The 22,506-nt window shown below is 39.1% G+C and overlaps 1 protein-coding gene across 3 annotated transcripts in view; it reads right to left on the reverse strand.

The window, feature by feature from the left end:
- Positions 1-9,025: 9,025 nt before the first annotated feature.
- MATCAP2 (microtubule associated tyrosine carboxypeptidase 2) overlaps positions 9,026-22,506 on the reverse strand; it is a 71,436-nt gene continuing 57,955 nt past the window's right edge. For all 3 annotated transcript variants that reach the window (XM_060019942.1, XM_060019941.1, XM_069540991.1), the window contains 2 exons: positions 15,150-15,247; positions 9,026-11,872 (listed from right to left, as the gene is read on the reverse strand). In XM_060019942.1, the coding sequence (XP_059875925.1) occupies positions 11,711-11,872; positions 15,150-15,247 (260 nt within the window). In that variant the 3' untranslated portion in view covers positions 9,026-11,710. The remainder of the gene's footprint in view (positions 11,873-15,149; positions 15,248-22,506) is intronic.

Consider the following 22,506-nt stretch of genomic DNA (forward strand, 5'->3'; position numbering starts at 1 on the left):
ATTGCATTTTCTCCATTGTATAGTCTTGCCTCCTTTGTCATAGATTAATTGACCGTGTGTGGGTTTATTTCTGGGGTTTCTATGCTGTTCCATTGATCTATATTTCTATTCTTGTGTCATACCATACTATTTTGATTAATGTAGCTTTGTAGTATAGTCTGAAATCAGGGAGCCTAATTCCTCCGGCTCCATTTTTCTTTCTCGGGATTGCTTTAGCTCTTTGGGGTCTTCTGTGTTGCCATACAAGTTAAAAAATTTTTTTGTTCTAGTTCTGATAAAAATGTTATTGGTAATTTGATAGAGATCATATTGAATCTGTAGATTAGCTAGTGTAGTATAGTCATTTTGACAATATTGATTCTTCCAATCCAAGAACATGATATATCCTTCCGTTTGTGCCATCTTCGATTTCTTTCATCAGCATCTTATAGTTTTCAGAGTACAGGCCTTTTGCCTCTTTAGGTAGGTTTATTCCTAGGTATTTTATTCTTTTTGACGCGATGGTAAATGGGATTGTTTCCTTAATTTCTCTTTCTGATCTTTTCATTGTTAGTGTATAGAAATTCAGGAGATTTCTTTGTATTAATTTTTTTATCCTGCAACCTTAACAAATTCATTGATGAGCTCTAGTAGTTTTCTGGTAGCATCTTTAGGATTTTCTATGCATAGTATCATGTCATCTGCAAATGGTGACAGTTTTTCTTCTTTTCCAATTTGGTTTCCTTTTATTTGTTCTTCTCTGATTGCCGTGGCTAGGACTTCCAAAACTATGTTGTATAAAAGTGGTGAGAGTGGACATCCTTGTCTTTTTCCTGATCTTAGAGGAAATGCTTTCAGCTCATTAAGTATGATGTTAGCTGTGGGTTTGTCATATATGGTCTTTATTATGTTGAGGTAGGTTCCCTCTATGCCCACTCTCTGGAGGGTTTTTATAAATCGGTGCTGAATTTTGTCAAAATCTTTTGCTGCTTTTGAGATGATCACATGGTTCTTATTCTTCAACTTGATGTGGTGTAATACACTGATTTTTGGATATTGAAAAATCCTTGCATCCCTGAGATAAATCCCAGTTGATCATGTTGTATGATCCTTTTAATGTATTGTTGGATTTGGTTTCCTAGTATTTTGTTGAGGATTTTCGCGTCTAAGTTCATCAGTGATATTGGCCTGTAATTTTCTTTTTTTTGTGGTTTATCTTTGTCTGGTTTTGGTATTAGGGTGATGGTGGCCTCATAGAATGAGTTTGGGAGTGTTCTTTCCTCTGCAATTTTTTGGAATAGTTTGAGAAGGACAGGTGTTGACTGTTCTCTAAATGTCTGATCAAATTCACCTGTGAAGCCATCTGGTCCTGTACTTGTGTTTGTTGGAATCTTTTAAATCACAGTTTCAATTTTAGTACTTGTGATTTGTCTGTTCATATTTTCTATTCCTTCCTGGTGCAATCTTGGAAAGTTGTACCCTTCTAAGAATTTGTCCATTTCTTCTATATTGGTATACAGTTGCTTGTAGTAGTCTTTTATGATCCTTTGTATTTCTGTGGTGTCCACTGTAACATATTTTTCATTTCTAATTTTATTGATTTGACCCTTCTCTTTTTTTCTTGAGTCTGGCTAAAGGTTTCTCAATTTTATTTATCTTTTCAAAGAACCAGCTCTTAGTTTCATTGATCTTTTCTATTGTTTTCTTCATCTCTATTTCATTTATTTCTGCTCTGATGTTTATGATTTCTTTCCTTCTACTAACTTTGGGTTTTGTTTGTTCTTCTTTCTTTAGTTGCTTTAGGTGTAAGTTTCAGTTGTTTGAGATTCTTCTTGTTTCCTGAGGTAAAATTGTATTGCTATAAACTTCCTCTTATAACTGCTTTTGCTGCATCTGATAGGTTTTGGATCATCGTGCTTTCATTTTCATTTGTCTCTAGGTATTTTTTGGTTTTGTCTTTGATTTCTTCAGCGACCCATTGGTTGTTTAGTAGCATATTGTTTAGCCTCCACGTGTTTGTGACTTTTACATTTTTCTTCTTGTGTAGTTGATTTCTAATCTCATAGTATTGTGGTCAGAAAAGATGCTTGATACGATTTTAATTTTCTAAAATTTACCAAGGCTTGCTTTCTGGCCCCCAGCACGTGACCTATCCTGGAGAATGTTCTGTGTGCTCTTGAGAAGAATGTGTATTCTGCTGCTTTTGGATGAAATGTTCTATAAATATCAATTACATTCATCTGGTCTAATGTGTCATTTAAGGCCTTTTTTTCCTTTTGGATTTTCTGTCTGGGTGATCTGTCCATTGATGTAAGTGGGATGCTGAAGTCCTCCACTATTATTCTCTTACTGTGAAATTTTTCCTTTAATGTCTGTTAACATTTGCCTTATGTATTGAGTTGCTCCTGTGTTGCCTGCATATATATTTACAATTGTTATATCTTCTTCTTGGATTGGTCCCTTGATCGTTATGTAGTGTCCTTCTTTGTCTCTTGTAACAGTCTTTATTTTAAAGTCTATTTTGTCTGATATGAGTATTGCTACTCCAGCTTTCTTTTGATTTCCATTTACATGGAATACTTTTTTCCATCCCCTCACTTTCATCTGTATGTGTCTCTAGATCTGAAGTGGGTGTATCCATTCAGCCACTCTGTCTTTTGGTTGGAGCATTTAATCTATTTACATTTGAGGTAATTTATCAATATGTATGTTTTTACTGCAATTTTGTTAATTGTCTTGGGTTTGTTTTTGTAGGTCTTTTTTCTTCCCTTCCTCCTTCATTCTCTTGTGATTTGATGACTATCTTCAGTGTTGTGTTTGGATAGCTTTTTCTTTTTTGTGTGTGTATCTACTGTTGGTTTCTGGTTTGTGGTTACCATGAGATGTAGCAGCCTATATATAAAGAAGATTGTTTTAAGTTGCTGGCCTTTTAATTTCAAATGCATTTCCAATATCCCGCATTTTTATTCTCCTCTACCCACGATTGCTGGTTTTGATATATTTGTGTGTGGACAAATATGTATGCTTACTTTTACTGGTGAGCTTTACCATTCATAATTTTGTTTCTAGTTGTGGCCTTTTCTTTTTATTTTTTGCTGCATTGGGTCTTTGTTGCTGCATATGGGCTTTCTCTAGTTGTGGCGAGCAGGGGCTACTCTTCATTGCGGTGCACAGGCTGTAGGCACGTAGTCTTCAGTAGTTGTGGCACACAGGCTCAGTAGTTGTGGCACACGGGCTTAGTTGGTCCACAGCATGTGCGATCTTCCTGGACCAGGCATTGAACTAGTGTCCCCTGCATTGGCAGGAGGATTCCTAACCACTGCACCATCAGGGAAGTCCACTGTGGCCTGTTCTTTTCTGCCTAGAGAAGTTCCTTTAGCATTTGTTGTAAGGCTGGTTTGGTGGTGCTGAATTCTCTCAGCTTTTGCTTGTCTGTAAAGCTTTTGATTTCTCTGTCAAATATGAACTAGAGCCTTGCTGGATATTCTTGGTTGTAGGTTTTCCCCTTCATCACTTTAAATATATCATGCCACTCCCATCTGGCCTGCAGTTTCTGCTGAAAAATCAGCTGATAACCATATGGGGACTCCCTGGTATGCTTTTATTGCTGTTCCCTTGTTGCTTTTAATATTTTCTCTTTGCCATTAATTTTTATCATTTTGATTAATGTGTGTCTTGGCATGTTCCTCCTTGGGTTTATCCTGTAAGGGACTCTCTGCACTTCCTGGACTTGTTTCCTTTCCCATGTTAGGGAAGTTTTTAAGTTACTATCTCTTCAAATATTTTCTCAGGCCCTTTCTCTCTCTCTTCTCTTTCTGGGACCCCTATAATGTGAATGTTGGTGTGTTTAATGTTGTCTCAGTGGTCTCTTAGACTGTCCTTTCTTTTCATTCTTTATTCTGTTCCACAGCAGTGATTTCCACCAGCCTGTCTTCCAGTTCACTTATTCTTCTGCCTCATTTATTTTGCTATTAATTCCTTCTAGTGTATTTTTCATTTCAGTTATTGTATTGTTCACCTGTTTGTTCTTTAAATCTTCTAGCTCTTTCTTAAACATTTCTTGTATCTTCTCAGTCTGTGCTTCCACTCTTTCTCTAAGATCTTGGATCAACTTTACTATCATTACTCTGAATTCTTATTCAGGCAGATTGCCTATCTCCATGTCACCTAGTTGTTTCTGGGGTTTTACACTGTTCCTTCATCTGGACCATATTTCTTTGCCATCTCATTTTGTTGAACTTTGTTTGTGGTCTCCATCTCAGGCTACAGGTTTGTAGTTCCTCTTGCTTCTGCTGCCTGTCCCCTTGTGGGTGAGGTTGTTCTGGGGGTTTGTGCAGGCTTCCTGGTGGGAGGGACTGGTGGGTGGAGCTGGGTCTTGTACCTCTGGTGGGCAGGGCCACTTCAAGGGGGTGTGTTTAGAGGCAGCTGTGGACTCATGACTTTAGACAGGCTGCCTGCTATAGGTGGGGCTGTGTTCCCACTCTGTTGGTTGTTTGACCTGAGGTGGCCCAGCACTGAAGCCTACAGGCTGTTGGGTAGGGCCAGGTCTCACTGCCAAAATGGCAACCTCTGGGAGAGCTCACACTGATGAATACTCCCTGGGGCCTCCACCACCAGTGTCTTTACCCCCACAGTGAGCCGCAGCTGACTCCTGCCTCCCCAGGAGACTCTCCAAGACCTGCAGGTGGGTCTGGCCCAGGCTGCTATGGAGTCACTACTTTGCGGTGGTTCCCAGTGCTCATGATACCTTGTGTGTGTGTGCTCCCCAAGAGTGCAGTCTCTGTTTCCCTCAGTCCTGTGGAGCTCCTGCACTCAAGCCCTGCTGGCCTTCAAAGCCAAATGCTCTGTGAGCTCCTCCTCCTGATGCCAGACCCCAGGCTGGGGCTCAGAACTCTCAGTCCTGTGGGAGAGGCCCGTGATATAATTATTTTCCTGTGTGTCGCCTACCTGGCAGGTATGGGATTTGGTATCACAAAAGTGCCCCTCCTACCATCTCATTGTGGTTTTTTCTTTGGACGTAGAGTACCTTTTTTGGTAGGTTCCAGTTTTTTCGTCTATGGTTGTTCATCAGTTAGTTGTGATTTTGGTGTTTTTGTGATAGGAGGTGAATTCAAGTCCTTCTACTCTGCCATCTTGTCTCCTCCTTCAAGAGTATTTAATTTAAAAAAATGTCCAGTTTTTTTTCTTGGCTTGTGATTTTGGTTCTAAGGTATGTAACTAACTGGAAATAGCAGTGCATGCAGAATCATTTATACAGTAGTAATCTACTGTTGTAAAAAATGATGAAGGATGAGGAGGAGATATACATACATATATTTGTGTTTGCCTGTGTAGGCACAAACTGATAAGTTTTATAAGAAACTGAAAATAGTAGTTATCTCTGGTGGGAGAGAACAGGGATGGGAGCCACAGGTGGGAAGGAGAATTTGTATCATTTTATTGCATTTATTAATATGAAATTTTAAAAATTTCAAAATGCAGTGATTAAATCTAGAATTCTGCTAACACACTGAATAAAACAATAAACATGAACTCAAAAATGCAAGAAAGATTTAAAGACCATATGTGCATATAGTAAAGTCAAATAAAAATAGTATGGAGTAAAAGTGAGTTTCCTTCTTACTCCTGACTCCTAGTCCTTCAATGTCACCACTCTTACCTGTATCTCATGTAGCCTACCAGAGATGTTCTGTGACTATACAAGTGTACATGTACATACACATACCGTCCCCCCACCCTTTTAAAAAATCAAATAGAAACTGACTTCAAACACCATTCTGAAACATGCTTTTTACTTAACAATAGATTTTGGAAATTGTTCTACAATGATGTAGAATCTAAATCAATATGTACAGGCCTACTCTATTTTTAAATAGGCTATATAGTTTTAACATATAAATATGTCATCTAACTAGTTCCTTGCTAATGAATTTTAAGCTTGCTTCCACTCTATTTTTACCACAATGTTGCAGTGCAAAGATACATATCTTTGCACAGATTTATGTGTACATATATTTTTGCATATGTGTGCAACATATATATGATGAATAAGTGTGTGATAGTGTGTGTGTGTGTGTGTGTACTTACTGTGGAATTGTTGGGTTAAGGATATATATGCTTTTAACATTTTCATGTATTTTCTAATAGAGCTCTAAAATCAACTTATCAAAAACATCCTTTTGAGATTGTGCTTGGAAGCACCTCTTGGAAGGCAGATCCAGTGGTAATGAACTCTCTCAGCTTTAGTCTGTGTGGGCAAGTCTTTATCTCTCCTTCATTTCTGATGGAAAACTTTGCCAGAGTATTCTTGGTTGGCAGTTTTCTCTCAGCACTTTGAATATATCACCCCACTGCCTCCTGGCCTGTAAGGTTTTCACTGAGAAATCTGCTAATAACAGTATGGAGGGTCCCTTTTAAGTTACAAGCTTCTTTTCTCTTGCTGCTTTTAAGATTCTCTTTGTCTTTTATAGTTTTATTATAGCATGTCTTGAAGAGGATCTCTTTGAGTTTGGTTACCTTATGAACTTGGATATCCAGATTTTCCCTCAGATTTGGGAAGTTCTCAGCCATTATTTCTTTAATAAGCTGTCTGCCCCCTTCTCCCTCTGAAACTCTAATAATTTGCAAGTTGTTTCTTTTGATTGTACCCCATAGATCACATAGGCTTTCATTATTCTTTTCCATTGTTTTTTGTTTTCCTCTGACTGAATAATCTCAAAGCTCCCATCTTCTACCTCACAGATTCTTTCTTCTGATTGACACATTCTGATATTGATGCTACTATGTTTTTCATTTCATTCACTGTATTTTTCTACTTCAGAATTTCTGTTTGGTCCTTTATGATTTTTGTTAAACTGCTCATTTTATTCAAGTATTTCTTGATTTCATCAAATTGTCTATTCTTGTAGCTCACTGAGCTTCCTTAAACAGTTATTTTTCATTCTTTATCAGGTAAATCACAGATCTCCATGTCTTTGGAATCAATTACTGGATTATCATAATCCTTTGGTAGTGTCATGTTTTCTTAAGTTTTGCTTTGTTGTCTTTGTATCTGAAATAGCAGTTGCTTCCTCTAGTCTTTACTAACTGCTTCAGCAGAGAACTAACTTTAGTCATCCCTGCTAGAGATTCTGAGGCTTCCTCAGATCAGCTATGGGTAAGCCTGCTCCACACTTCTTGGCCTCTTATGGCAGAATCCTTAAGCTTGTATATCTTCTCTTGAGTCTGCAATGCAAAAGGTTAGGTGCTGACGACCTCCCTTCTGCTTTCCCAAGTGTGGGGCTAAAGCTCACATTTGTGGTCTCCCTTGGGCCTGCAGATTCAGTTGGGCTTTTTTTGCATGTTCACTAGCCGTCTGCCAAAGCTTGCTCTTGATGCTATCAGGAGTGAGACAGGAAGCCGCAGGGTGGGGGATGTGTGTGGGTGAGGCACATGGAGCACTACTGGTTCCCATGGGCTGGTCAGGGAGACCCACTGGTAAGGTGTCCCCAGTGCCATGTGGGCTAGCTTCTTGATGGGACTGTGAGTTAGTAGGCTCTGTGACTCTTTAATGCCCTCCAAGAGTCCTATCTGCTATTCTCCTAGCACCTTCCCACCCCCTCATCATGCAGCTCAAGATTCAGTAGTCTGGATGAGGCAAGAGAGAAATGGGCCTCTTTGGTGGCTTCCCACATAGTTGGAGAAGCTGGGTACTCAGTCACTTGCATTTTCCCCTCCAGGAGAAATCACGGGCTGAGAAGGTCTCTCTTGGCCCTGAACTGTGCCACCTTGAGGGAAGGATAATGAGGATAAAATCAAACTGTTCCTCTTCAAAGCATCTAAACTCATTTATTGCTCCAAAAATGTGCTGAAAATTCTTCACTGGAAACCCAGACTTTCACAAAGGTGCTCTTGTCTGTGGGTGATTGTCTAAGATAGTACTTTCCAAGGGTTTCCACACCGCAGCCGAGAGGGCCTGGAGCTGGTTCGCAGGCCACTGCAGGGTCCATGCCAGGACCTAGGTCTGTATGCCTATAAGCCAATGCATGGGCAGGAAAGATTCCTACCAGGTTGCCTGGCGATTCCTACAAAGTTGCTTGGTGTTGGATCCCTAAGCTCCCACCAGGTCATTTCTGTCTGTATATGGATACCAAATTGCTGTGGGTGGAGGACACAAATGAGGGGAAGCTTTTTCAGTCATGCTGATGTCACTTCTGAAGCTGGTCATCTTTTGTTAGGATAACTGGATAGCTGGGAAGAAATGAATGCTCAGTAATCTCTTAGTGGTCAGATTTCTGCTCTTTGCTTCGTGCTCTTTGCTTCGTCCTCTTTTAGGTACAATTCTTTTCAGTTCTGAAGGCTAGAAGTTCAAGATCAAGGTGTTGGAAAGCTTGATTTTTCCTGAGAACAATAAGGGAAGGATCTGTTCGGGGCCTCTCTCCTTGGCTTGCAGATGGCTGCCCTCTTGCTTCCTCTTCATGTGCTTTTCCCTCTGCATACTTGAAATTCCACATATTCTTAAAGCTAGCTAACAAACACTGGTATTTCTCATCCTGGCAGTTTCAAGATATTAATTCCTTTAGCCACTAGAATCAGAGTGAACAAAAATGAATGAAATCATAGCCAGCTGACAAGGCTTTCACAAGTGCCATAAAGGTTTGAATTCAAAGACCAAGACACTTAAGGATAAAGTGCTGACTCCCTTGGGCATCTGCTGAAGGGCTCAAAGGATCTCCTCAGGGCCTGTGATGACCCAAGCAACTGTATTCTTGGTCTACTCCTTCCCCTAGGCTAAAGTTGCTCAGGTTCCAAACAAGCCTCGCAAAGAGTGGTAATAAAATACTGTAAATACTCACTACTTTGCAAGTGATCTTTGTCTCTGTGCTTCAAACACATGAACAGGCCCATTTACTATGGTTTACATTCTTTTGGTAACACTTTTTGGGTATGGTACTGGCAGTGCTGTAACCTGGGTGTGTGCCACTCTTCCTCACTGGACTTTGGAACACTTTTTGTCTTCATCAGAGGACCTCTGACACTCAGCACAGATTCTGCTCCTCAGTTGGTGCTGCATAAAAGTTTATTCAATAAACAAACAGGGTAGTAAATTAAGACAGAATTTTCCCTCTCTCCTTTTCCCTATGCCCCATGGGAGTATATGCTAATTAGGGGAATAATTAGGGGAAAGGTAGAGTGTGGCAAATATATTTCTCTATAAATAAGAATACTAGAAGACAAACATGATTGATGATATTTTCAATAATTACAATAAAAACCCCAGAAATACCACAATAAAAATATAATTAGGTTTTAAAAGAACAGAAGTTTGCATGCATATATATCCAAATAGTTCATTTAAGAACCTCAGTGCTATTTATTTCTATTACAGCTAGACACAAAATGCTCAAAGATTGAAAATATAAAGAAATGAAGACTATGGATTTATGTTTGCAGACTATTTTTCTTTGAAACTGTCTGGTGTGAAAACCTAACAAACAGTTTATTAGAATTTGTATTTGATACAACTATATGTTAGAATTTCAGTGGAAAAAATTGATGAAATCCTAATGATCAATAGCCTATAGTAAATGACTATTTTAATTAAAACGAGTATGATCTTCAACTATTCTCCTAAGTACTGCTGCTGTAATTTTCTATTTATAAAAACTTTCATTTTAGAGAAAACTGACCTTAATGCTATTTCAAGAAAAAGAATAAACATTAAATCTTCAATCTCAACTTTTAAAGCTTAGAGCTCTTTATTTAAGTATTTCTGCTACTCTTAAACTACTTTTGGTTCATTGCTAACTTTTGAAATATCTTAATGTGATTTAAGGTCTTTTTTTTTGGTCTGGATAGTGCTCATATTTTTTGTCCTTATACCAAAGCAGTAAGGCAAGAAAGTGTTTCCTTTTTCAGATCACGTAATATCTATCCATTTTAAAATTCAGGGACTACAACCACTACAAACAATCCTACCAATAGGAAATTAAGGCTGCTGTGATTTTCCTTTATATTTAAACCATAACATAAGATTAGCAGTGTTATTGCCTACAAATGCTGAATTTATAATCATTTGACCTTAAGTCACAGGACATAAATATTGCCATTTCTGTCTGTACTTCAACTCCAGCACTAAGACATTGTTTTCACAGTTACCTTTGATAAGTCTGAAGATGAAGTCAGAAAACACTACACAAAGCTAAAACTGGATGACTCTGCTACAAAGAAATAATGCTTGAGAGGACAAGAGTGGTCTTCTGGTGTCTGGTTAGTGTTGGTGCACTGTGCCCCCAGTGCAGGTCACACTCCAGCCAGCATGACACAGGTATGGGCACCTTCAGTACTCTAAAGGGCCTTGCCTGCTACTGCCAAAGGTGAAATGCGTGGCTTTGCAAGAACTACCAGGTGCCAATTAGAGTATATCATGTTTGCTGGAGTATATCATTCTTTGAGGTGCCCTTCCAGATATGTGAAAGAGAAAAATCCCATAACCTTGTCTGCAAAAGAGTTTCTAAAATGTGAATGTGAACCAGACTTTGCAGTATACATCTACCAGTGTTAGCACCATATTTAAGTCTGAATTGAGGTAAACTCTCAGATAGACTTTGGGTAGAAATTACAGTAGCAATTTTGAATGGGGTGTTTAGCAGTATTCTTTCAGATTAAGTTTGAAAAACTACTTGATCCCAAGTATACCTATTATACCTATCCAAGTATATATTGAAATTGATAAATTACAAAGCTAGATATAAGTGCTTTTAGCAGGAGAAATGTAGTAAAACAGAATTCATATTCTTGAAATTCAAAGTATGTCATTATTGGCTTGATGAAGTCAAAGATTTTGAGAAAATACTGAGCCTGTATCACAAAGCCAGTTTATCAAATGACAATGCCCAGAAATTCTGTTTCTCAGAGTATATAGTCAAGCTTACTGTAGATGCTACCCAGTCAACATCCAGCTCCTACATGATATATCCCCTGCTCATTGCTCCATTTAATAAAAAAGGTAAGTAGCTTCTCTCTTCCCCAACTATTTTGATTTATGTAGAGAAACCTCTGAGACTTGGGAAGCAAAGACCCTAAAACTTGGTTAAAATTTTGAAGGTGTCCAGTATGTTTCAGCAGATGAAAACCAAATTTAGTTAAGGGATAACTGGACAAAATATGGTAATCTTCTATTTTAGTTCCTATAAGCTAATAAGGTGAAACAATAATGTGAAAATAAAGAACTATGAAAACTTTTCAAATTGCTTTTTCCCTCCCTTTAACATTACTTAACATATAAGAAAATAAGAAACCTTAAATTTCTTATTTTCTAGCTTTTGGGAGCATAACACAGACTAATTTTTCAAAGGAGAATAATTACCATTATTTATTAAATAAAATATTACCTTGGAGTTTGAACAACACAGGAATTCCATCTCTAGTAAGAGCTGGTCTTGGTTCTCAGGCAGAAGTTTATCACTCAATTTGACCAAGATTCCTCAAAAACACCCATCAGCAGTATTTTCATCTGACTCTGTTGAGATTCAGATGAAAACAGGAGTAACTTTCCCCTGTAGCCTATAGAAACATTTTAGGGAAACAGTTTAAAATTTGTTCTTAACCGAAATATTCAGCTGAATACTGCAGACCATTCTTCAGAAAACTCATGTAAACAGTCATTCTTTTATAAATCTGCTGGTGCTAACTGCACCTAATTGGTAATATACATAGAGGTATAGCTTAGCTATGTTTGCAAGAATGCTGATTAATATATAAGATCTTTCAGTTCCCTGTCAGTGAGTTCATTCACTTCCATGATCTTCTCTAAGTGTTCCATATATCGGCCATGGTCCTGCAGAAAGTGAGGGACCCTCATGTTTTCAGTAACTGCCAATCCTTTTAAGCGATCCACATCTTCATAAGAGACCTGAAAAAAGGAAGATGGGTTACTTTTTAAATGTGACTACCAGTTAAATTTTGAAGAGTAATTTCTTCCTTTGGTCTTAAGTGAAACTTTACGTAGACTGTTTTTGAAATTACTCCCTAATACCTGGAAAATGACAAAATTTACTGTGTTAAATAAGAACGTATTTATCTGCCCCTTCATACCATGACTATATATGTATTTTTAACATCTTTATTGGAGTATAATTGCTTTACAATGGTGTGTTAGTTTCTGCTTTACAACAAAATGAATCAGTTATATATATACATATTTTCCCATATCTCTTCCCTCTTGCGTCTCCCTCCCTCCCACCCTCCCTATCCCACCCCTCCAGGCGGTCACAAAGCACTGAGCTGATCTCCCTGTGCTATGCGGCCGCTTCCCACTAGCTATCTACCGTACGTTTGATAGTGTATATATGTCCATGCCTCTCTCTCGCTTTGTCACAGCTTACCCTTCCCCCTCCCCATATCTTCAAGTCCATTCTCTAGTAGGTCTGTGTCTTTATTCCTGTCTTACCCCTAGGTTCTTCATGACATTTTTTTTCTTAAATTCCATATATATCTGTCAGCATTCGGTATTTGTCTCTCTTTTTCTGACTTACTTCACTCTGTATGACAGACTCTAGGTCTATCCACCTCATTACGAATAGCTCAATTTCGTTTCTTTTTATGGCTGAGTAATATTCCATTGTATATATGTGCCACATCTTCTTTATCCATTCATCTGTCAGTGGACACTTAGGTTGTTTCCATCTCCAGGCTATTGTAAATAGTGCTGCAATGAACATTTTGGTACATGACTCTTTTTGAATTATGGTTTTCTCAGGGTATATGCCCAGTAGTGGGATTGCTGGGTCATATGGTAGTTCTATTTGTAGTTTTTTAAGGAACCTCCATACTGTTCTCCATAGTGGCTGTATCAATTTACATTCCCACCAACAGTGCAAGAGGGTTCCCTTTTCTCCACACCCTCTCCAGCATTTATTGTTTCTAGATTTTTTGATGATGGCCATTCTGACTGGTGTGAGATGATATCTCATTGTAGTTTTGATTTGCATTTCTCTAATGATTAGTGATGTTGAGCATTCTTTCATGTGTTTGTTGGCAGTCTGTATATCTTCTTTGGAGAAATGACCATGACTATATTTTTAAAAATCTAGTCAGTATTTGATTTAACAATCTATCTTGGATCTACAGTGTGTCTAGAAATTAAACAACTAAACTTAATATATGTGTGTGAAAGACTGAACCTAAACAAATCTCCTGCCTAAATCTAAATATAAGAATTGGGACTTCTCTGGTGGTCCAGTGGGTAAGACTCCATGCTCCCAATGCAGGAGGCCCAGGTTCGATCCCTGGTTGGGGAACTAGATCCTGCATGCATGCTGCAACTAAGAAGCCCGCATGCCACAATGAAGATCCCACGTGCTGCAATTAAGACCCAGTGCAGCCAAAATAAATAAATAAGAAAATAATTAGAATGTAAATACTGTATTATTAAGTTAGGAAAATCAGCACAATTATACATTAAATTCCTTTTTCTATTTAATTGGAGAAATAAAATAATATTTTGTGTTAAAAATATCAAAATAAAAGCAAGAGAATTTAAGTATTTTTTAAAAATTTCACATCTCTTTCATTCACTTGAGTAAGAAGCCAGTCTTTCATAAACATTATATTAATTTATAGAACTTAAAGTTTCACCCCTAAACTTATCTTTCAACTTTTAAATTCCAAACCATAGCTGGCTTTAAGAACTATTATCTTCTGATCAACACTCTTCCTGGTTCAGTAGGAAGGCTTTAAATAAATCATGTTCATATTAAGTTTTATTTATATTTCAGTTAAAATTGAGTATATCATTAAGTGTAATAGATTATAGGAAATAGGTTTGGTGTTGATATTGGCATGGTTTTGTAATTTATCTTAAACCACTCTAAGTTTATTATAAGGAGAGAATGCGTAAATATACTGATGTTGGGAAATAAGGTTCTCATTTTAAGAAAAGAGATACATATATGGAATGGGGAATACCCTTATGATTTAAAACAAATCTATGATATGCTCATTGACAAGGTCTAGAAGCATCAGCACTCGAGCAGTGATGTGCACACCTCATGCTCAAGTCTTGTTTTCTAAATACCATTTCCCACTAAAAAGAATCAAGACTTCCTTAGAGAAACATCCAATCTCAGATTTGGGTAGGAAAAGTGTAAGGTGAGCCCAGAATATTTTACTTTGCTTGAAAACATGTAGACATGTTTTAAAAACCACAGGAGTAGCCATTGGAAGAGCTGAATAAAAAGGTGGAGGGAAATGTAACAGAATTCAAAGATCTCTATTTTGCTACCACCAGTGTAGTAACTGATTTGGGCAAAAATCATCAATTGATGTTAAAATCATTTCTGGAAAGGCTATTAGACAATGGTACATTTGAAGGTATCATCCCACAAATTACTTATTAATGGAGGAAAGGTACCATTATAATGGAGAGATCTGGCAGTAACTAACCCAGGTGATTATACACAGTATCACCAATACTGGGACAAAATATCTCTCTAATGTGATGCACTGAAAAATGCATGACTCACTTTAGTATTCTTGGCAAAAATGTTTAACCTAAAGCTAATTACAAGGAAACAATCTGATAGTCCAGATTCTAGGAATTCTCAAGGAAATTTTCCTGGATTCTTAAAAATGTCATAAAAAAAGACTATGGTGAGGGGGACTGTTATAAATTAAGAGATTAAAGATGATAAGCGAATGCAAGGCATAAATCTTGACTGGATCCTGGGTCATGAAAAAGAGCTACAAAGGACATTTTGGAGATGATCTGGGGAATATAAAATAGACTTTTTTTTAGATATTATATGGAATCAATGATAAATTTCTTTAGAAAACATATGGTCATGTCAGAATATCCTTATTCTTGGGAGATACATACTGAAGTATGAAGGGGAGTAGAGTTATACCTGCAGCTTACTTTAAAATACTTTAGGAAAATATGCATATAAAAACTAATAATATATTCCCAAATTTCCTATTCTCTTCTTTATCTCTTATTGTCCACAAAGGAATATTGTAATTTGGTTCCGTGACAGAACCTCATTTCTTCCCTCCTGTTATCACATAAAGGAAAACTACTCCAACAATAAAATAAAAACAGTTTCAACTTGAGTCTTATTTAATCATGAAATGAGCTGGAGGAAGTGTTGACCTGATACGTTTGCAGACTCTGTGCCATTGGTTTCACTCACCTTCCCCAGGGCCGTAAGTAGATGAAAGTCAATGGTCTCTCTATATCGGAGGATTTGCAGGATACCATCCAAGTATACCTGGTCTTTACTGAAACACCCTGGAGGAACCAGAACAGTGTTTACTTTCTGATGTTTAAAAAAATTATTAAGTAACTAAATACCAGCCCATTCACTTTACTGTAGGAGTCAGTCCTGTACTTAAAAAATAAGTAGGGCAAATTAGAAATTTAACTATAATCATAACATAAAATGTAAGGTCTTGAGAAGTACCACAATAATTACAGCCTAGTAGCTTCCCTTTAAGAATTCCTTCTCCCTGGCTCCCCACTCCCCATAATTAAAATAGCATTTTTCCCTAAAGAAACACAGAGCAGAAACTAACACAACATTGTAAAGCAATTATATTCCAATAAAGATGTTAAAAAAAATTATCCCATCCTCACCTCTACCATTTGATCATAAGCTTAACTTCCATGATTAACTGAAGGCATTTGGGTGGGGAGGGCTGGGAGAGGATAGTTGTAGAGCAGTTAAGTTTCAAAAGGGGCCAATGTGGAGACATGGGGTTTCAGAAATTCCTGGGTTTTTTTATAAGAAATAATACCCTTTACCCCATTAAAGTTTAGGTGATTTTGATACTATTCCTCCCTATAAAAATGAGAATTAGAACTGGATTTTAAAGCATATGAAAAAATATGAAATAGACATGAAAATTAGGAATAGCTCATAGATCTGTGCTTAGATAAAAAATGGTATTCTGCTTACAAAGAAAACCTTTCTCCCATCATGACATAACTTATGTAAATTTTTAAAAATTTTGCTCTAGAATTAAATGGACTAGAATTCTACCAAATGGAGAGTCATACAATAAGAAATTATTGTTGATGAGTTCCCAAGACGGTGGACTAAGAGGGCCGAGCTCACCTCCTCTCATGGGCACACACCAAAATTACAACTATTTACAGAGCAACTGCGAGTGAGAAAGACTGGAACCTACCAGAAAAGATTTCTATAACTAAAGATATAAAGAAGGAACCACAACTAGATGGGTAGGAGGGGAGAAACTGCAGTATAGTCAAGACCCAGATCCTGAGGTGAGAGACCTACGAATGGGAAGATAATTGTAAGTATAGAGGTTCTCCAGAAGGAGCAAGAGGTAAGAGACCCACATCAAGCTCCCCAGCCCAGGGGTCCTGTGCTGGGAAGACGAGACCCCAGAACGTTTGGTTTTGAAGGTCAGAGGAACTTACTTTCGGGAGACCCAGAGGGCTGTGGAAAAGAAAGACCCTACTCTTAAAGGGTGCACACAAAATTTCACATGCTCTGGGACACAGGGAAGCAGCAGTAATTTGAACAGAGCCTGGGTCAGACCTACTGGTGATCTTGAAGAGTCTCCCAGAGAGGCAGGAGGCAAATGGAGTTCCCCTGGGGACACAGGCACTGGTGGCAACCATTTTTGGGAGTTAATTCTACCACATTGAAACTGGCGCTGCAAAGCACCATTTTGGAATCCTCCCTCTAGCTTACTAGGCATGGGACCCAGCCCCAGCCCTATCCCTACTCACCAGCCTATAGGAACAAGTACTGGATCACCTCAGATCAAGCAATTAGCTGGGTGGAAATATAACCCCACCTACCAGTAGACAGACACCAGCCCCAGAACAACCACTGCATGCTATGCCAGGACCCAGCCCAGCCACCAGCAGTTGGCACCAGTCCCACGACTTGCTGGTCCTCCAACCACCGGGGGGACAATAAAAGCTCTGAGACAACTTGGGCCCCTTAGACATTACCCCAGGATCAGGCCGCACTTACCAGTGGGCCAACGCAACCTTTGGGACACCCCAGGCCCCATAGCCAGCTGTGTCATGAACCAGCCAACCCACCAATGGTCCAAAACCAGTTCTGAGAATGTAGGCCCTGAAGCCAGAGGCCCCAGGACACAGCTCAGCTAGCCAATGGGCCTGCACTATCCCCATGACCCAGCTTTATCCACCAGTGGGCCTGATAGAGCCCCAGGATCTCCTGTATCCTGATGCTGCCCACCAGCGGGCAGACCCCAGGATTCACCCAAGCCCTAGCTCTGTCTACCAGCAGGCCAACACAAGCTTTGGGACACCTCGGACCCCATACCCAACTGTGTCAGGATCCCTCCACCTCCTGCTCAGCAATCTGACAACAGCTCTGAAATTCCTGGGCCCTGTTGTCAGACTCTGGGACCCAGCTCTGCCTGCCACTAGTCCAACACTAACCCTGGAACCTGGCTTCACCCACCAGTGGTAGGGCAACAGCCCTGGAGTCTTATGGACCCTGATTCTGTCCACCAGTGAGCCAGCACTAGGCCTGGGGACCCTGAGGTTTTGTAATCTGCTACCTTGTGACCAGGTCCCACTAACCAGCAGCATCTGCAGAAGGCAGGTGCCTGGCAACCAACTGGGCTAGGGGCCAACCAAGCCTACCAGACCACCCACATAGCTCACCAAAACTGAAGGACCAATGCAGCCCTCTTAGGGGGAAACTATAGAGCATATAGCATGGGTGACGAGAGGGGAGTGCACAGTGGGATGCATAAGACATCTCCTACAGGAGACTGCTTCTTCAAGGTACAGAAACATAACTAACCTACCACATACATAAAAATAGCAACTTAGATAAAATGAGGCCACAAAGAAACATGTTCCAGACGAGGAAACAAGATAAAACCCCAGAAGAACAACTAAGTGAAGCGGAGATAGGCAATCTACCTGAGAAAGAGTTCAGAGTAAGGACTGTAAAGATGATGAAAGAACTTGGGAAAAGAATGGACGTACAGAGCAAGAAGTCAGAAGTTTTTAACAAAGAGCTAGAAAATATAAAGAACAACCAACCAGAGATATAGAATATAACTGAAATGAAAAATACAATAGAAGGAATCAACATTAGACTAAATGATACAGAGGAACAGGTCAGTGAGCTGAAGATAGAGTAGTGGAAAGCACTGCTACTGAAAAGAAAAAAGAATGAAAAGAAATTAGGACAGTTTAAGAGCCCTGTAGGACAATATCAAGCACACTAATATTCACACTGTAGGGGTCCCACAAGGACGAGAGAGACAGAGACAGAGAGAGAGAGAGACTGAAAACATAACAGGTGAAAACTTTCCTAACCTGGGAAAGGAACAGTCACTCAAGGCCAGAAAGTACAGAGTCCCATACAGGATTAACCCAAAGAGAAACCAAGACACACTAATTAAAATGACAAACATTAAATATAAAGAGAATACTAAAAGCAGCAAGGGAAAAGCAACAAATAGCATACAACAGAATTCCCATTAAGTTATTGGCTGATTTTTCAGCAGAAACTGAAGGCCAGAATGGAGTAGAAATATGTATTTAAAGTGATGAAAGGGAAAAACCTACCACCAAGAATAATCTACCCAGGAAGGCTCTCATTCAGATTTGATGGAGAGATCAAAAGCTTTACAGATAAGCAAAAGCTAAGAGTCCAGCACCATCAAACCAACTTTACAACCAATGTTAAAGGAACTTCTCCTGATGAAAAAGGCCACAACTAAAAACAAGAAAATTATAAAATCAAAATGATCAACAAAGGCAAACATACAGAAAATGTAGGAAATCATCCACACACAAAGCTAGTAGGGTGATAAAAAGACAAAAGTAGTCAAATAATCTATAACCACAATGAGCAGTTAAGGGATACACAAAACAATCAGATGTAAAATATGACATGAAAAACAGCAATCATGAAGGAAGGAGAGTACAAATGTAAGATTTTTAAAATGCATTTGAAATTAAGAGCTCAGCAACTTAAATCATACATACACAGACACACACAGACTGCTACATAAAAAGCTCACGGTAACCTCAAAACAAACACCTATAATAGATATACACACAAAAAAAGAAAAAAGAATCCAAACATAACACTAAAGATAGTCATCAAATCACAGGAGATGAGAACAAAAGAAGGGGGGAAAAAGACCTATAAAAACAAACCCCAAACAATTAACAAAATGGCAGTAAGAACATACATATCAATAATTACCTTAAATGTAAATGGACTAAATGCTCCAACCAAAAGACAGAGGAGCTGAGTGGATACAAAAACAAGAACCATATATATGCTCCTACAGAAAACTCACTTCAGATCTAGAGACACACACAGACTGAAAGTGAGAGAATGGAAAAAGGTATTCCATGCAAATGGAAATCAAAAGAAAGCTGGAATAATAATACTCATATGAGACTAAATAGACTTTAAAACAAAGACTGTGGGGTGAAGTCAAGATGGTGGACTAGGAGGACGTGGAGTTTGCATCTCTGCACAACTAGGGCACCTGCCAAGCACTGGTGGGGGACCACGGACACCTAAGGGGATGGGAAGAACCCATGAGCAACTGGGTAGGACATGGGGAGGAGGAAGGGGGGAGGATAAGTGGAGGCGAGACAGACCAGTGCCCCTGTGGGGTGGCTGGGGGAGGCAAGGGGTTCCCATGCCCAGAGGGGCCCACCCATGGTTAGGGGATCAACAGGGACGGGGGAGACACTTGGGAGAGTGGATTATCAGAAGGGAACAGGGTCAGCATTTCCCCTGCCCACTAGGGTCCCAGGGAGGCCCAAGTGAGGTTCCCAGGCCTCATCCTCTGCCCTCCAAGACACCCTCCAACTGCGCTGGGCCTACACCCTGCCTCCACGCCCCCAACCATGACCTTACCTCTGAACCCACACTCCAAGGCCCCCCTCCAGATGTGCTGCCTTTCGCGGCTGAGCAGGTCCTGAGCCTGAGCCCCACCACCCCACACTGCCCCCCACAGCCAAGGCCTTTTCTAGCCTTTCTTTTTAGGTTGTGGTTCGGCTTTACCTTGTTGTTCTTTCATCTATATCGATATTTTTCTAATTTTTAATTTTTCTAATTTTATTTTATTCTTTATACCTTGTTGTTGTTCTGCAACTTTTGGCTTGTGCCCCCAGCTTTCTTTTTCTTTTTCTTTTTTTTATTGTGGTGCTGTTTTACCTTGTTGCAGTTGTTTCACTTATATTTTAATTATTCCTGATATACTTTTTATTTTACTAACTGTATTTTACTTTTTATTCTGTTATTCTACTGCTCTGTTTCTTTCCCTTTCTTTTCTTGTGCCAAACCGAGCAGCTTGTGGGATATACTGGTTCCCAGGCTGGGGGTTGGGCCTGAGCTCCTGTGGTGGGAGTGCTGAGTCCAAGCTGCTGTATTAACAGAGAACCTCAGACCCCAGGGAATAATAATTGGAGTGAGGTCTTGCAGAGGTCCTCATCTCAGCACCAAGACACAGCTCTACCCAACTGCCTTCAACTTCCAGTGCTGCACATATCAGGCCAAACAACCAGTAAGACAGGAATACAGCCCCACCCATCAAAAAAAATGAGGCAACCAAAAAAATATGTTACAGACGAAGGACCAAGGTAAAAACCTACAGAACCAAGAGGGCAGACAGCAGAAGCAAGAAGAACTACAATCTTGCAGCCTGTGGAACAAAAACCACATTCACAGAAAGACAACATAAAAAGGCAGAGAGTTATGTATCAGATGAAGGAACAAGATAAAACCCCAGAAAACCTACTAAATGAAGTGGAGATAGGCAAACTTCCAGAAAAAGAAGCTTCTAGAATGAAAGTGAAGATGATCCAGGACCTCGGAAAAAGAGTGGAGGTAAAGATCAAGAACATGCAAGAAATGTTTAACAAAGATCTAGAAGAATTAAAGAACAAACAAACAGAGATGAACAATACAATAACTGAAATGAAGACTACACTAACAAGAATCAACAGCAGAATAACTGAGGCAGAAGAACGGATAAGTGACCCGGAAGACAGAATGGTTGAATTCACTGTTGCAGAAGAGAATAAAGAAAAAAGAAATGAAGACAGCCTAAGAGACCTCTGGGACAACATTAAATGCAACAACATTCACATTATAGGGGTCCCAGAAGGAAAAGAGAGAAAGGACCAGAGAAAATATTTGAAGATTTTATAGTCGAAAACTTCCGTAACATGGGAAAGGAAATAGCCACCCAAGTCCAGGAAGCACAGAGTCCCATACAGGAGAAACCCAAGGAGAAACACACCAAGACACATAGTAATCAAATTGGAAAAAATTAAAGACAAACAAAAATTATTGAAAGCAGAAGGGAAAAACGACAAATAACATACAAGGGAACTCCCATAAGGTTAACAGCTCATTTCTCAGCAGAAACTCTACAAGCCAGAAGGAAGTGGCATGATATACTTAAAATAATGAAAGGGAAGAACCTACAACCAAGATTACTCTACCCGGCAAGGATCTCATTCAGATTCAATGGAGAAATCAAAAGCTTTACAGACAAGCAAAAGCTAAGAGAATTCAGCACCACCAAACCAGCTCTACAACAAATGCTAAAGGAACTTCTCTAAGTGGGAAACACAAGAGAAGAAAAGAACCTAGAAAAACAAACCCAAAACAATTAAGAAAATGGTCATAAGAACATACATATAGATAATTACTTTAAACGTGAATGGATTAAATGCTCCAACCAAAAGACACAGGCTTGCTGGATGGATAGAAAGACAAGAACCATATATATGCTGTCTACAAGAGACCCACTTCAGACCTAGGAACACACACAGACTGAAAGTGAGGGGATGAAAAAAGATATTCCCTGCAAATGGAAATCAAAAGAAAGCTGGAGTAGCAATACTGGTATCACTTATCTCACTTAAAGATAAAATAGACTTTAAAATAAAGAATGTTACAAGAGACAAGGAAGAACACTACATAATGATCAAGGAATCAATCCAGGAAGAAGATATAACAATTATAAACATACATGCACCAAACATAGGAGCACCTCAATACATAAGGCCACTGCTAACAGCTATAAAAGAGGAAACTGACAATAATAGTGGGGGACTTTAACACCTCATTTACATCAATGGACAGAGCATCCAAAATGAAAATAAATAAGGAAACAGAAGCTTTAAATGACACAATAGACCAGATAGAGTTAACTGATATTTATAGGACATTCCATCCAAAAACAGCAGATTACGTTTTCTTCTCAAGTGTGCATGGAACATTCTACAGGATAGATCACATCTTGGGTCACAAATCAAACCTCAGTAAATTTAAGAAAATTGAAAGCATATAAAGTATCTTTTCTGACCACAACACTATGAGATTAGAAATCAATTATAGGGAAAAAAACATAAACAACACAAAAACATGGAGGCTAAACAATACGTTACTAAATAACCAAGAGATCACTGAAGAAATCAAAGAGGAAATCAAAAAATACCTAGAGACAAATGACAATGAAAACACAACGATCCAAAACCTATGGGATGCA

The sequence above is a fragment of the Delphinus delphis genome, chromosome 9, assembly GCF_949987515.2.
Source record: "Delphinus delphis chromosome 9, mDelDel1.2, whole genome shotgun sequence".
Taxonomy (NCBI): domain Eukaryota; kingdom Metazoa; phylum Chordata; class Mammalia; order Artiodactyla; family Delphinidae; genus Delphinus; species Delphinus delphis.